The sequence below is a fragment of the Cynoglossus semilaevis genome, unplaced genomic scaffold (assembly GCF_000523025.1).
Source record: "Cynoglossus semilaevis isolate Cse_v1.0 unplaced genomic scaffold, Cse_v1.0 scaffold1382, whole genome shotgun sequence".
NCBI lineage: Eukaryota > Metazoa > Chordata > Actinopteri > Pleuronectiformes > Cynoglossidae > Cynoglossus > Cynoglossus semilaevis.
In genome coordinates this window covers 90123-106223 of record NW_007585126.1, presented here as the reverse complement: position 1 = coordinate 106223, position 16101 = coordinate 90123, and the positions used below count along the sequence as shown (strand labels likewise).

Genomic DNA, 16101 nt, shown 5'->3' with positions numbered 1-16101 from the left:
ATATATATATTATTATTCATATAATAATATATATTATATATATTGTAATGTACTTTGGTATAATTATTTTTTTCTAATGAAGAAAACCGCTTTGTCTCTTCTTCTTCCGGTGTTAACCGTGTAAACCGGAAGTTGTCTTCTATTGTGGTGAAAAGGCCGCAGCTTCAACTCTAGGCCCGGCCACCAGGGATGGGAAAGAAAACTCGTTTAACAGGAGGAGCAGTTGGACGTAGAACAATTTTGCAGCTTTCACCTCCCGGTCTCCGCGGCGGAAACGCCGGTGACAGAGAGGACGCAGCATCTGGATCGGACGGTAATTAACTGTACGATCCTTATATCTCTAATTGAGCCTTGTAGCACTAGCGCCACGGCGTCCAGCTAAATGCTAATCCAGCTACGTATGGTCAATCAAATTCTTCATTCCATTGTTCTTTGTGGTATTGGTCTTTAACATTGACCAGAAAATGCTATCTGTAATTAGCGTAACAAACTCAACAACAAACTAAGGTTGTTTGTAAAATAGAATCTATCAGTTTACTAAGCTATTTGACAGTTAACAATATTAATTACATTCTGTTTAGCGACGTTCGGAGTTTGCTCTACTGTCTGTGCCAAAATGAAACCCTAACGACTTAAAAACCTAACGGTAGATATAATTGTTGAAACGAATGTGTGGGTGACAATACGCTCCGTGGGTTGTTGGAATGTGAGTGCTAATCCACGTATGTGGCATGTATGGTGTAAAACTAGAAACGGCATGGTTGGTTGGATATAAATTATTAGCCCCACACCAAGCAGTAGTGGCAAGAAAATAATTAAAAAACGTAAAAAAGTACGTTTGTAAAAGTCCCTTTTTGTTTTTGATTGTATTCTAAGTATTAAACAGTAGCACAAATAAGTTAAAGGCGACTTAAAAAATATAAGCCCAAATATTTAAGTTACTCAAAATTAGCTGCATTTCTCTGCTTGCCTACAATGGTTTATGGAATTGTTGATCATAGCCGAATTATTAATATTTTTCAGTTTGGCTTTGTGTGTTTTTGTTGAATGGGTTGACTATTAAAGTACTTTGATGGCTTCTATTTTTGGCTTCTATTCTTGGTTCTTTGTCATCAAGTTTACTTGATCCTAAAGTTAAGGGGAATTGTGGTTTGCAGACGAGCAAGAAGGTGATGTACAGAGATTTGTTAAAGAACAACAATCAAGCATGAAGCCTCCTTCAGTAAAAGCAACAGGTAAAATCATCAAACATACACATAAATGCCCACATCAACCCTCATTATCTGAGTCAAATAATGATACCCTTTGAACTGAAAGAAATGTATTTCAATCCTTGTAGAGGGGTTATCCCTGCTTGGAGCATATGAGGACAGCGAGGAAGAGGATGCTGGAGACTCCTACCGTTCAGCTGCAAAGTCTCAGCACAACCAGTCAGCTGACATCGACAGCACACTAGCTAATTTCATGGCTGTAAGTATATTTTTAATGCTAATAGTTAAAATACAATTAAAATTGTTTGAGCAGTGTGAAGTTCAGTGACCAGCCCATGTCAAGATTTCCATTTAACTAAATAGTAAGAGAAGCTAAAATATTGCTTACATTTAATTTGATGCTCCTCGAAGTCCTACTATTACATCAATGACAGATGAAATTGAGTTTCAAAGAAGTAAATAGCTGCTCTATTCTTCAGTTGTCCAACTTTGATTATAATTACACATTCTTTGGCTTCAAAGGAGATTGATGCAATCACCACTCAGCCAATTTCAGAAGATGCAAAATCACACCCTCCAGTCCCCACTTCTATTCCTCCCAAACCTGAGGGTGAGACTCAGCAGCCTCCTGCAAGTGATGGACAGAATCATCAAAGTACAGATTTTGAGTACAACACTCAATATTCACTAGCTGGAGGTAACTGTCTTTTTGCTATTGTTGAGTTTGCTTATATCTGTCACTTGGCACCTTTTAGGGTGATGTAATAATGCTATTTTAAATGTTTTGGTTTTTTCTGTAACATTTTGGGTTGTCATTTTTCTTTTCTTTTTTTTTTGCAGTGGATGTTGAAATGGGAGACTGGCAAGAGGTCTGGGATGAGAACTCTGGTTGCTACTACTACTGGAACACTGCAACCAATGAAGTGTCTTGGGAGCTGCCACACTATTTGGCTGATCAGGTGCAAAACCTGGCACAGTATTCTAACAGGTGGGATTGCCTTGTTTAGAGATCTGTGCAGTTTTTCATGTTGTTTACTTTTAGAAATTAGAAACATGAGATTAAATAGAATTGTTTTCCTTTTTTTATCTGTTGTGCAACAAATTGATTGTGCTTTTTGTTTTTGTCGCAGCACGAATGTTAATGGCAATGGGACTACACATAGAAGTTATTACAAAGAGGAAACTTCTGCTCCTGTTGCAGCTCCAACGACAGTTAAGGAGACCAAAGCTAAGGTAATTTTTATGATAATCCAACAGCAGTTCTCTTTACCATCTGGTTAGGATTTGGAGACTATTTTAATGCTTTATATTACTTCAGTGGTACCCTCATATTTTGTGTTGAAGGATGTAATAGAGAGTGTGGTGGGACTCACAAGTGAAGAGGAAGAGCGCCGTGGGGTAGCAGCTTCTCTGCTAGCTCCACTTATTCCCTCTGATGTTAAAGAAGCAGAAGATAAGTGGAGAAAAAGACTTCTTAAAGGGCTGGATGAGACTGAAAACAGCCGGGATTCAGAGGGAGAGGGCGTTAATCCTGTAGGATCCCCATCTACTTCTCTTCAAGACGGAGACTCTGGTTTCACTCACCAAAAAGATAACAGTACAAAGAAGCAAACAGGCGACAACTCAGAAGCTGAGGAAGAGACAGAGGAGGACACAGTGGAGTTGGAACTTGCTCTTGAGAGGAAGAAGGTGAAAATCCCTTTATTTGCACCTCATAGTGGCAGGGATTTCTTTTAAATTGTCTTTATTGCACAGTAATGGACTAGTCTGTTTATTTTTATTTTATTTTTTTTAAATCTTATTAAAAAAATGATAGGCGGAGCTTCGAGCACTGGAGGAAGGCGACGTAAGCACCGGGTGTTCCAGTCCTTGCTCTGAGACCAGCCAAGAAGCAGCTGGTTCTCGTGGTGTTTTATTCAAGAAAAATCGATGGAAAACAGTTTTCCCTTCTGCTGCCAGCCCTGATTCTAACAGCCGCGGCTCAGATCCACAGGAGAACGCAGAGATTGGTGAGTTCAAATGGTTACGTCTGTGCCTGTTAAATGGTGGCTATGATGAACCAGTGGTATTATTTTCTTTATTGTCCAACAGCAGCCCCTAAACTCCCAGAGAGTACTGCAGTAAAAGAAGACATGGAAGTGGAAGACGAGGTTGCTCCAAACCCGCCATTAAAAGATGATATGGACGCAGCTGAAGTCAAAGTAGAGACACCTGAGCTCAAGGTACCATAATACCATAATTAACAATAAATGTGACTGCTTACTAATATAATTTCTAACCCGTAATACTGTATTTTATAGTTTCAGATTGGTGAATTGGCAAACACGTTAACCAGCAAGATGGAGTTTCTGGGAATAGACAAAAAAGCAATTTCTAATTTCCATTTGCTTCTGCTACAAACTGAGGTATGACAACTAATTCATTTGTAAGTAATATATTATTACATGAGTTGTCAGTTGAAAAAAATCTCCATCTGACTTATAAAATATTTAATATCAATTACTTCACTTCATGTAATTATTGGACCAGGCCATGTGACAGTAATTATTATTTAAAATTCATAATAATCTTTCACTAGTTGTCATGAGAACAGGGTGCTGTAATTGTTCCTCTGTAGATATAGCTAACATTTTAGTTTAATCTTGAAGAAACAATATGTAACTTGTCCTTTCTCTAGAGAAAAACATCTATATCCTAAATGTAATCAGTGTTTTTCTAAACAAGGGTTAGCTACTTTCCTACTTAATCTTTTGATTGTTTTCCCATTGGATTAAAACTGACCCTGACATCTTTAGTAGTTACAACTGACTGAATCTTTTACCACTGGTAAATATTGCTTATCAGAAATTACTAAAAAAAGTGAAGGTTTTTTTTCTACAAAAGTCTTATCTTCCTGTCTGTCTCTCAAAAGAGCAGTGTCTTTAATTAACATGCCAACGGTAGTAAATGGTAGATGGTACTGTCTACTGTGCTGCCACAAAGCTATAGTATTCACCAATATTAACGACTCCAAATTCTTGGTGTATTTTTTTTCGTCTCCTTTTCCACAAAAAAATGTTGTTTCTGATTCTAATGAGTTTTCTTTTTATTGTTAATTTCAGACACGAATTGCAGACTGGAGGGAGGGCGCATTGAACGGGGCTTATCTTCGCCGCAGGCTGCAGGAAGCTGCCGAACACATAAAATATTACGAACTTAACGCCACCCCTAAAGGCTGGGCCTGCCACTGGGACAGGTACGCGTTCCTTACCTTTAACATCTCTAAACCCTCTGGTCTCCCCAAAATTATACCCTGTGACTTCACCCCCCCCCCCACTGCCGAGGTTACAGACTTTGTAAAATGACTTGAGGAGAAGCTTAACCATTTCAACTGGATTGAAATACATGCCAGAAACGGACTCTCCAGTTTTCTGCTCCAGCCTGCTTCCTGTTACATAAACCAGCCACAGACAGGACTCACTGACCATATAACAGACTGTTAAGCCCTTTCTCAGGGCAGTGGTAGGCTGATTTTTGTGTCCAATGAGTGGAAAGTTTCTGGGAGTGGGAGGGCTATGATAGAAGGGTTGGTTGCGCGGGACAGCCTTGCACTTTTCAGGACTGCAACCCTCAGAATGCATTGCCGAGAGTGATGGCCAGGATGCCACGAGTGTCATGCATCAAAAAAAAGGTGAAGATGGAGGAGTGACGGGAATCCAACAGGTCAGACCAACTCTATTTCATGTCTTACTGTTCTTTTTAATCATCTTTCTGATGTGACAGAAGTTTATTGTGTGTTAATTTTCTGCCTACAATGATTGTTGATGATGATGCATCTGCCCTGGCGTCATCCTGTATCTGGGTGGGAAAAGTTGTCTGAAACAGATCAAATCAGATAACCATGGTGGGAGCTACTACTTACAGGATCTGGAGGTTTTTGTTTTTTTTTTTTGCTTAATTTGTCTTTGAAACTAAGGTGGGTTTTCTTATCCACACTACCAGTCACCTTGATTTGACCTTACCACTGGGTAATTTCAAAATCCATCCAAACAGCTTCTCCCCCCCCTTGCAGTGGCTCTTAAGCCTATTCACTCACCCCACTCTGCCAGGGTACCAGGCCAGTTAACCCAGTTTCGAGGTCGTACGTTTAGACTTTTGTCTTCTATCTCTGTTGTCCCACTCTTTAGAGAACACAGGAGATATTTTTATGTGAATGGCCTCACCGGTTCCTCCCAGTGGGATTTCCCGACTGATGCAGCTAAAACCGAGGAGCTTAACGGCAACCAGGGAACCCAGACACAGACTCCACCTCAAGAGGATGTCCATTCTTCATCCACATCTACAGGTGGGTGTTTTCTATTCTGCAATGTGTGTTGTTGGCTGTTAAGGGAGAATGACCAAAAGTCCAAAAATGTACATGAGAATAAACCTCTTGAATTTTAATGAATGTATGATATTGTTTACCTGCTGTTTATTGTTTTGTCCTCCTCCCTTTCTGCTACTGCAGTTGCTCCACCACCAGCACCTCCTCAGACTTGTGCCTACTGGTCTCCTGCCCAGCCTCCTCTCCCTGACAGCCCTCCTCCACCTCCCTCCAATCCACCACTACCGCCTCTCCCTCCAGACTCCCCCCCTCCACCACCTCCACCTCCCGACAGTGAGGGGGAGATCATGGAGGTGGAAATGGACGTTGATGACGATAATGATGGAGAGCCACCGGCGCCTGGAACTGAGGAAGAGGGCAGTGGAAGGCCTCCTCTATCTTCTACCTTGAAGGTACGCATAAAGTATTCCATTGTGTATTCTTAACACCTGCTATTGCCAACCTGTGAAGAACAGCTGAAGATTAACCTCCACAGTGTTCCTGGTCACTCACACAGATGGCTGAGACCTCTGGTCCTTTGGGGAAGGGTCAGAAACGTAAAGCTGGTCAGACGAATAAAGCTGTTATTGGCAGCAGTCCCATTCTCTACACCCAAACAGCTGCAGGTAAACTGTTTTATCTGTATTATTACTAATACATTGAATTTATATGTTTAGTTGTTTATAGCTTTAGTTAGTGTGTAAAACAACTGATTTAGTGAGGTGATGAGTGAGTTGGAAGAGGTCGTTTAAACAAGCACTTGTGTAATCTATACCAATCTGCCTTTTCAGCTCCACTAATATCAGCAGCTGCCTACTGGGGCATGCCTGCCATTCCTGCCCAACTGGTTCCTTGCGAGCCCCCTGTCCCACCGGTCCCAATCCTCCCTCCTCAGCCACCGCTGCCTCCCCCACAGCCTCCTCTCGAACCTCCAGCGCCAAAAGCTCCGTCGCTAGATAAGACCAAGAAAATCAAAAAGGACAAGGTAAATCCAAGATAAGTTATGTGAAACTAGAAAACCTATTTTAGGAATAAAGTAAATGTGTAATGAAAATGATTTTACACTCTGCAGATGAAGAAGAGCAAGACCAAGATGCCTTCATTGGTAAAGAAGTGGCAGAGCATCCAAAAAGAGTTGGACGAAGAAGAGAAGAGCAGCTCCAGTGACGAAGATCGGGATCAGCTGAACAAGAAGAGCATAGAGGAGTGGAAGCAGCAGCAGCTAATGACGTATGTTTTTTCACTCAGGTTTGTTGTTACCTTCAGCTTGTCCTCTCATTGAAATTTTCTATTTGTTTATATTTTTTTTTACTCCAGAGGGAGAGCCTCAAAAAATGCCAACTTTGAAGCACTTCCTGACGATTGGCGAGAGCGACTTAAGAAAAGGAAGATGAATAGCACGTGATGTCACCCAACTTCCACCAAACTTATATTCTACAGTCCACACTCACTATTACTGTTATGTCAATATACAGCAGTTCAATTTTTAATGATCTGTAAACAATCACATGCTCATGTTGAGACATTTAAAGTCCCTGACATGATTGGACATTCATCCAGGGGCCTTGAATGTCATTTTGTTTTCTTTCTTCTTTTTTTTAGATAAATTTGTGCCATTTCATCATGTTTTGAAGAATTATCTTTTTTTTATTAAACCTTTTTACAGCCTTCTTCATACAATGTATACTGATTTTGCTCGGTTTGTCGAAGAAAAGGGAATGCCCAACCTGTATATTTTGTACAAATGGTATTAAAAGTTTTTTTCCAAACTTGTCATGATACCTTTGTGTTCATTTTGATTTGTTTCTTTTACTTTCTGAGCAAAGTTGTACACAATTAAAAAAATAATTAAAAATTAAAATAATTAAATGATGATTACAGAGAGACATGACAAGGGATTACTTTAGGAAAATATTAACTCTTTAATTCAATGATGGACTGACATCATAGAACACTGGGTTAGATAAGGACAGCACAAGTGAGAGCAGGTATTTAAAGAGTAAAATGAAAAATGCAACTAGTACAATTGTGAAAATTAGTAATTGAAATTCAGAAATAAATGATAGCTAATTCCTGTTTGCATCACTTCTTTTGATGTGGTCACAATTTGTGCTGTAATATTGATTTAATATTTTTATTTCCTCTGATATAATTTATGCAACCCCAATTTATTACGACTCAGTATTGCAGAATTTTGGATAAACGTACGTGTCGTCACTCCGTTGTAGAGCAGAGTTAAATTGTGTGGCGTTTCTAGGGCAACCGCAGTGTTGTGGGAGCCGAAGACTGTTGCAATTGTGTTTTTGGCCACCAAGTTTGCTGGTCTGGTTTTTTGTAACCTCTAACGAGATAAACTCAAAATGTGTTATTTATTAAAGAGCATCAGTTTTGTATAAATTACTGGCAAGCCAGTTTACAGCAGGTCAGTAGAAAACAACAATTCCTTTATTTGTTTTCCAGCCTGTTTTCAGCGACGTTTGAGGGATTTGTACATGTAAGTTTGGATACAGCTGAATTTTTTCTTTCATGTTTGTCCATAATTGATGTGAAGTTTTACGTAAAAAAAAAACAACAACGATGATTTTCTTTTTTTCTCTCTCTTTCAGGCAGCGGACACAGCAGCCATGGCTGGGTCTGCTCTCAGAAACTGGTGGAATTCCGCCCGGTCGGTCGAATCGAACTCTTCTTACTCCAGCACTGAAGAAGACGAAGGGAGACTATTAGACAGACGACAGTGTAAGAAATGTACACACTGGCTACAAAAATGGTGCATGACGTCATTCTAATCAATTTTTTACTTTACAATTCACCATTTTGTCAGTGGGTCATCTGTGTCTGGATTGTCTTGGTTTCAAAGATACATCAGTGCACTTGCTAGAGTAACTCTAAAGGAGAGACTGGTTTTCACGTAATGTTAAGTTTTTAACAGCATGTTCAAAGTAGTTTATAACTGGAATTTCTCTTGTCAGAGAAAAATAGAACTTAAAACAGCAGGGTGTAGCCTGGGCAGTTCATCAGTCCAATGCAGGGTCATACAGGGATAAACAACTAATCACTCACATAATTCCTGTAGTCAAATCAGTGTCCTAATAACACTATCCCCAGTTCTAATGTTAAAGTAGACAACAGCACTGAAACAAACCTGCCCCCGTGTGGCCAGATGTGAAATTTCATCATCAACTTTGCACATAAAATTCAAGTGTATTGAGGTATTAATTTACATTATTTTTCAGTATCTGCCAAACTTCATCGAAGTATGCGCACCAAGCAGCTGCTGGTAGATTTTGATGGAAGCAGACCTGTCTTTAGTCTGCGGGCACCACGGGACCTGGTTAACCTTCCATTGATCTCACGCCCTCACTGGCCCATCGAGCGAGAAGTCATCAGTGACATCATCCATCACATCGGTAAAACCTGATCTAATTAAAAAATACAATAAGATTTCTGAGACATCAATACCTGATGCAAGTATTTTTAAATCATTTTTTCTTATTAAATATTAAGGAAAAGTTTGATCAGAGAATGAGAGCCAGGTGGATTTGTCTATGTAGGCGCTATCTTTGTCTTTGCCCATACAGGTTTTGTGTCCCATGAGGTTTGATATGGAGTCATATTGGTTTATTTAAGTTATTTAGGTTGAACTTGTTTGTCTAGAGTGGGATCCTCCAGAGCCCGAGCCTTTTTATCAGCCCACAGGACAAGAGAGAACTCCGATGCCTGTGGGTGAGGACAGAGGGAAGGTGGTATTCCTCGCCGACCATGGTAATTTGGAACGTGGTTTTGGAACACATTTTAATAAATTATACTCACACAAAATCAACTCTATTACTTATTTACTTGTTTTTTTGACTAATATGTGGATTTAAAATTCATTGGACATAAATGTTATCGTCTGTGTTCAGCCACCAAGCAGCCATATTTCACCTGCTCTCGTAGTGGAGGCACCAGGGGGCCCATTAGAAGTGCTACTTGTGACATCAGAGATTTCACCCTTCATTTCGAGTCACGCTTTGAGAGTGGGAACCTTCATAAAGTTGTGCAAGTGTGAGTTTCCGTAACATCATGTCATACTGATCTGGCAGTCACAGGATTTCTCCTTCAGGTTTTTGAACCTTCTCTGTTTTCCTTGTTTCCTCTAACAACAACAGAGGTGCCTATGATTATGAGCTCACCCTGCGCACAGACATGTACACGAACAAGCACACGCAGTGGTTCTACTTCAGAGTGGGAAACATGAAGACAGGAGTCACCTATCGCTTTACTATTGTCAACCTAATGAAGAGCAGCAGCTTGTATTCCCTGGGGATGAAACCTCTGCTCTACTCAGAAAAATCCGCCGTAGAGAAAGGTGTTGGATGGAAACGTGTGGGCTCTGACATCAGCTACTACCGTAACTGCAGTCCTGTAGGTAAACATTATAATATGAAGTAAAAAAAACCCTGAAGTTGTGTTGAAGTTTGACAATAGACAACAGATAAAAGGAATTTGATTGAATGAATGTTAAATAGAGAAAACTCAATCAACTTTTAGGCTTTTTTTGGGACTTGACTATGTAAAAGGGAGTGGAGTAGGGTAAATAATTTAGTACTATAGAGGCCATTTATAGAAATGATAAATTGTTTCAGCCAAAGAATCTCTAAAAGACAGGACATTACTGCTTTTATAAATAAATAAAAAACCATGGCTGTAGACGTAGCAACACTTTCAAATATATTTTTATGTCTGTTCAGAATGCGATGGAGAACAACAGCAGCGACTCTGTCACTCTGTACTCACTGACGTGGACGCTTCAGTTCCCTCATGACTCAGACACTTGCTACCTGGCCCACTGCTACCCCTACACCTATTCTCACCTGCAACACTACCTTAGATGCGTTTTCTCCAACCCAAAAGTTGCGTCCTACTGTTCACTACGGGTGTTGTGCCACAGCATGGCTGGGAACACGGTGTATGTGCTGACTATTACAAACCGGGGCAGTAAGGGCCCAGGAGGAAGGACCAAAAAAGCTGTGGTGGTGACAGCTCGGGTTCATCCTGGTGAAACCAATTCATCATGGATGATGGAGGGGTTGTTGGATTTCCTGCTAGGGGACTCAGATGATGCTCAGCTGCTAAGGGACATCTTTGTTTTTAAGGTCAGAATCCCAAACCTGCCGTGTTATATCTGTATATTAGTTACAGTTGGAAATATTGTTTTCTATATGTTTATACATGAAAGGACTTGATTGATTTGACTCTTTAATAAATTCCTGCAGGTGGTGCCAATGCTAAACCCTGACGGTGTGGTTGTAGGAAATTACCGCTGCTCTCTGGTAGGCAGAGACCTCAACAGAAATTACAAGACAACACTCAGGGATTCTTTTCCCTGCGTGTGGCACACAAGGAATATGGTGAAAAGGTAACATCCTCCTGTGTTCATAATGAAAATCAGGGACAAGGAGAAAAAAAACATTTCTTGTCCATCGTTATAGGTTGATGGCTGAGATGGATGTAGTTCTTTACTGTGATTTCCACGGACACAATCGCAAAAACAACGTCTTCATGTACGGCTGTAGCAACAAAAGTGATGCTGCGTCTCTGAAGCTCCAGGAAAAGGTTTTTCCACTGATGATGAGCAAGAACATGAATAACAAGGTAGAGTCACTGAATTTTTCCATTACATCTCCCAAAAGTCTGAATTTAAATGATAATAGAGGGATTAGAGTTGTTCATTTGTAGCTCTACTGCCTGTCCAGGATCTGGGTCTGACACCACCTAATGGTCAAATTTCAGGTTGTTTTTAATCATGTATAAAAACTCGACCTGATCACTGTGGCAATCCCCAGAAAATACAGTTGTTGCTTATTTTAAGGAAATATAAGAAAAAGAAATTCTGATTAATGCTGCAACGTTATTATTATACGTTCATGTTGTGTATCTACCAAAGAATGCTTGACCCCTTTTAGAGATACTGTATGTAAGTGTATTTCTTCATATGTACTCTTTCACAGTTAGCATTTATTTAGTACAATACCTAAACTAGACTGCTCTGCTCAGTTCTCCTTCAGGAGCTGTAAGTTCAGGGTTCAGAAGAGCAAAGAGGGAACTGGACGAGTGGCCATGTGGAGACTTGGCATCAGGAACTGTTACACTATGGAGGCCACCTTTGGAGGCTCCACTCTTGGTAATAAGATCTCCAGTCTTTGTCTGTACTTTGGGTGAGTTTTACTGTGGGCTGCAGCTAAGGGTCTATTCCAACAGTCCATTTAACATATTTTTTAATTGTTCAGTTAGTGATTTACTTAAAAAAAGCACAACATATGGCAGCTTTTTATTCCCTCAATCTGTATGTTTAACCAGTAAATATCAGTTCCTGCAAAACCCCCATATAAGCAGTAATCTGAGAAAGGATTTGTTGAGCATTTTGGTACTCATTTAGCCATGTATTTATTTTCCTGTAAGTGTGCATGTCTTTGTTATTTAAGCTGCTACCTGTTTAACTGTTAGGTGACAGGAGAGGAACGCACTTCACCACTGGAGACCTGAAGTCTCTGGGCTTTTACTTTTGTGACACCCTGTTGGATTACTGCGACCCTGATCAAACAAAAGTGAGAGGGAAAGCATCATTTTCATAATAAATGTAACATGTCATTTTTTAAGTGTCTTTCTACTATGGTGTTAAAGTAGCATTTTACAATGTTTAAAAATGGGTTTTTTTTAACATTGTGATTGAACTGATTATTGGACTTCTTATTTCAGACTATCTGCTGTTTGGCAGAGCTCACAGCAATGTTGAGAAAGGAGGTAAAAGAGAGACTTGGTAAAGAATTCAGCCCTGACTGTGACATCTCCATGTCAGACATAGAAACCAGGTAAAAATAAATTGTAAATCCCTCCCAGCAGTGTCAGTACTGCAGCAGGTAGTAGATGTAAACTATGTATGTCTTACTTTTTACAGCACAAGTGGTTCAAACAGCTCTGATTCAGATGGACTCCCACTCCATTTACTGCCCCCACACACGGTCCATCCACAGGTACGACTGCATATTACTGTATTAGCAGGTTTAAGGGTGAAAGGTTCTGTTGTGTGTATACTTGTATTTCTTTACTCTATCCCCTTTGTTGCTCTCCCTCCAGCAAACTCCAGTGAAGAAGCAAAAGAAAAGCTTGAAGAGTTATAAAGACAGAAACAGAATGAGGCAAGAAAGAGTGAAAAACAGCACAGAGACCACAGTCCCACGAGGCAGCACAAAAAATGATGTAAGAAAAAAAAAACACATTGATGTAAACTTTCAGTTTAACTGAAATTCAAAACATTTGTTTTGTTTTTTGTTTATGTAATGGAATATTTTTTTAAAAATATTGCATACACCTAAGATTAAATAATGGAAATAGAAAAAAGAAAATTAATTGCTGATATACTTGAAATATGTGCATAGTGAGTGAGTACTGGCTTCCCAGAATAAGTCCAGTCTAGAATAAACATTTAATAATGATTCGATTCATTGTACATATGAAATGAACCAATACATCAATGGAATTCATTTTATTGACTTTATGGATTTGAGTTAGTGATGACTGAGTAGTAACCCATCTTATCATCATCAGCCCCGTCTGACACATGAGATGACAGTTAAGATGAACAGTCCTGAAAAACCAGACGAAAGGCACAGAAGGAAATGGCAGGTATGAAATGAAGAAGGTGAACTGGCTTTGAGGATTATGTTCTATGTCTTAAGTTTTTTTTTAATGCATTTTCTTTTTGAAGAAAAATGATGTCACCAATAACGCTGTGATCACTCCTCCAAACAATCATGCTGACAAAGTAACACAGATGTCGATGTGGCACTGCTGCCAGCCTGCAGAGGTAAATATGCCCTACTTAGATAATCTTACATACATACATAATCATAAACTTCAGACTTAGTAAAAAAATTGCTGAGAGGCTTCTTTAAAAAAAGGCCTAATATTAGAACAGCAGAAGCCTCTAAAACTCACACCAAATAGAAAGATGCATTACAAAGCTAAATACCAAAAGTCCAGAAATCAAAGTAGATAATATTGGATCATAATTAGCTGGTTTTTGAAGAAATTGTCTCGCATAAAACTGGCCCGTGGTTGTAAAAAAAAAAGGTTATTTGATGAAATATGATCACTGAAAAAAACTACTTAAAAATAATTGAAGACATTGTACTTCCTTTTTAATACTTTCAATATTTTAGGTGTAGAAACATTTACTGCTTAAAAATTAAAGTCTGAACAGTTTGAGAAGCAAAAAACATACCTGTGCCCTTTCTGTATTACAATATTAAACATGGTTGAATGGTAACATACTTCATGTTTTCAAAGGTCTGTTTACCTTCAATTTGAACATATTTTTTGTGCTTTAGGAAGAGTGTCAAGACACAGTGCCTCCATACTCACACCACCACACAGGTAATTTATTTTGAAGGTCCACACATTCTTAAACAGGGTTCTAAAATATGTTTTTTATCTCAGTTTTAGAACTCTTGTTATTTCTCAATTGAAATATTACAAGTCATAGGTTAACACATCCATTTTTCAAAAACAGAATTATTGTTTGCACTGGTGCTTTTTATTGCTTTATTAAGTTCATGGTATTGTGTTCGTCAGTTTTAATAAATGTAGAGTAGATAGATATTTACCTGAGCACTGTTGTACATAACGGTACATACAGAATGAATGACTAGACTGTGATGTTTCATGTTTGGTGAATACTTCAATGATGTTGTACATTCCTTTGCACCTAGAATATTATCTCATTTAGAAGACCTCAAGTTTCAGTTTGTTGAATTTCCCTTGTGCTGTAGATAACCTGAGGATGGAGACAAGTCATTGGCGATGCTCCTCTCAGCTGCTGACCCTCAGGGCTCTCATGCTGCCCACACAGAGCATCATGTACCCAAGTCATCACCATTATCACTACCTCCGACCATCACACATCACCTATAAAGTCTTGAGAGGTTTGTCTGATTGTTCATAGAGTGTAACTACAGAGAGAAGTGAATTTAGAATTTCCATCATCTCTCAGTTTAAAATCTTTCTTAATTGAAGCTTTTTGTGGTAAATCCTATTTCACTTTTCCAGGGATGATTCCTTCCATTTCCACTGCCCACAGGTAAGTGGAATGGTAAGTGGAATGCACATGTGTATTAATGTAATCTAATATTTTAAACGTGTGGCAGGTCTCCCTCATCCCTTTGTGTCAGGAGGGCACCAGATAAATCCCCATCAAAGCACCTGCTGTCGAGCCACATCAGTAACAAGTCTGACAGCCAGTACGTTTACAGAGACAGAAGTTCCTTACGGACTGCAGAATACTACATTATACCGCAGGACTTCTCTAGAGCACACACAGATATGAAGGAAGATGATGCTCTGAAAGGTTGTTCCTTGATGTGCACTGAAACAAGTGGTCTGTTTGAGGGTAGATGCCTAACATTTTTGTATCTCTTCTACTCTCTATCTTCTTTTGTATTATTGTTTCAGTGGGATTGTCTGTGTTGGAATGTAGACCATTTGGAGAGCAGAGAAATAGCTCCCCCAGTGTCTCTGTAAGAAAACCTCGCTCATACAGTAGTTTAATTGTGCCCATGTTGAAAGGCTCAGATCAAGAAAGAATGAGGTAAAGTTGTCTTTTTTTAAAAAATCTTTTTTATTTTTGGCAAAAAATGTATTTGCTAATGAATATTTCTGAAGAAACGAAGACAACCCTGATATTGTTTTTTTCTCTCTGATATGGTTTAATCCAGACTGTGTAAAGAGACCTCTTCAGTGCCAAAGCCTTTGTACCATATAAAAACAACATTTCCACATTCACACACCTCCAGTAGACTTCAGAGGTCTCCAGACAACGCTGAAACAGGATGTCCAAAAACAGATGGACCAGTGACTGCAGTCAAGAACAGTAGAAAGTCACAATCTGCACCACTTTAGGACAACCACGTGAACTGTGAACTTCAAACTAGAATTTTTTTTTTTTAACTGGTGTTTTCTTTGGCTAATTATATGAACCTCAATGCACTGGCATTTGAACTACTTATTATATATTTATATATATATAACTACAACATACATATTGTACTGTGGTAGATGTATCAGTTATATTAAATAGTGGAAAATTAATTAAAATTATTTTCTTTTTAATTTAAAATTTACAAAATTTCAAATGCATTTTACATGGTCATGATGGATTAATCCAGTACTAATCCAGTACAATAGTGTGGCGGCCCCCCCTGAGGTTCGAGCAAGGCTTGAGGAGCTTGCAATGGAATATGGCACGCTGGACATAAGTGTACTACTGCTGTAATGCTTGAATGATAACAAGCCTCCAGTCACTAGGTGGCAGCAACTCATACAGTTGTTTGTACAGATAAAAATATACATGTTATCAGGTTATTAATAGTATTTCAATTTGCGAAACATTTCTGTCCACAAGGGGGGGCATGACGGAAAATAATTGAGAACGTCTGGATTAATAATAATGGAGTACATTACATGCATGGTGTAAATAAGGCTTTTTTTTTTCAAATGTAAAAAAACTGCATG

The 16101-nt window shown here is 39.1% G+C and overlaps 2 protein-coding genes across 4 annotated transcripts; both read left to right on the top strand.

Moving 5' to 3' along the window:
• Positions 1 to 132: 132 nt before the first annotated feature.
• fnbp4 (formin binding protein 4) lies at positions 133 to 7322 on the top strand. Of its 3 annotated transcripts, none has more exons than XM_025053801.1 (17): positions 133 to 313; positions 1158 to 1235; positions 1340 to 1470; positions 1734 to 1908; positions 2052 to 2199; positions 2342 to 2444; positions 2556 to 2900; positions 3028 to 3220; positions 3306 to 3433; positions 3512 to 3616; positions 4313 to 4446; positions 5378 to 5535; positions 5698 to 5966; positions 6071 to 6179; positions 6345 to 6538; positions 6626 to 6783; positions 6871 to 7322. In XM_025053801.1, exons 1-17 carry the CDS (start codon positions 190 to 192, stop codon positions 6956 to 6958), a joined length of 2640 nt encoding a protein of 879 aa, XP_024909569.1. In that variant the 5' UTR covers positions 133 to 189; the 3' UTR covers positions 6959 to 7322. The 3 variants fall into 3 exon arrangements, with proteins under 3 accessions (XP_024909569.1, XP_016886386.1, XP_024909570.1); XM_017030897.2 differs by having other exon boundaries at positions 3303 to 3433; XM_025053802.1 differs by having other exon boundaries at positions 185 to 323; positions 3303 to 3433.
• A 465-nt stretch (positions 7323 to 7787) lies between these two features.
• agbl2 (AGBL carboxypeptidase 2) lies at positions 7788 to 16089 on the top strand. Its single transcript, XM_008337503.3, has 22 exons — positions 7788 to 8047; positions 8160 to 8289; positions 8787 to 8960; positions 9208 to 9315; positions 9456 to 9597; positions 9702 to 9957; positions 10284 to 10688; positions 10809 to 10951; positions 11025 to 11187; positions 11590 to 11716; positions 12040 to 12140; positions 12292 to 12404; positions 12491 to 12566; positions 12670 to 12792; positions 13141 to 13218; positions 13301 to 13399; positions 13923 to 13968; positions 14364 to 14516; positions 14641 to 14671; positions 14739 to 14938; positions 15043 to 15178; positions 15306 to 16089. The coding sequence occupies exons 2-22, from the start codon at positions 8178 to 8180 to the stop codon at positions 15487 to 15489; spliced, it is 2970 nt and encodes a 989-aa protein (XP_008335725.1). The 5' UTR covers positions 7788 to 8047; positions 8160 to 8177; the 3' UTR covers positions 15490 to 16089.
• Positions 16090 to 16101: the final 12 nt, after the last annotated feature.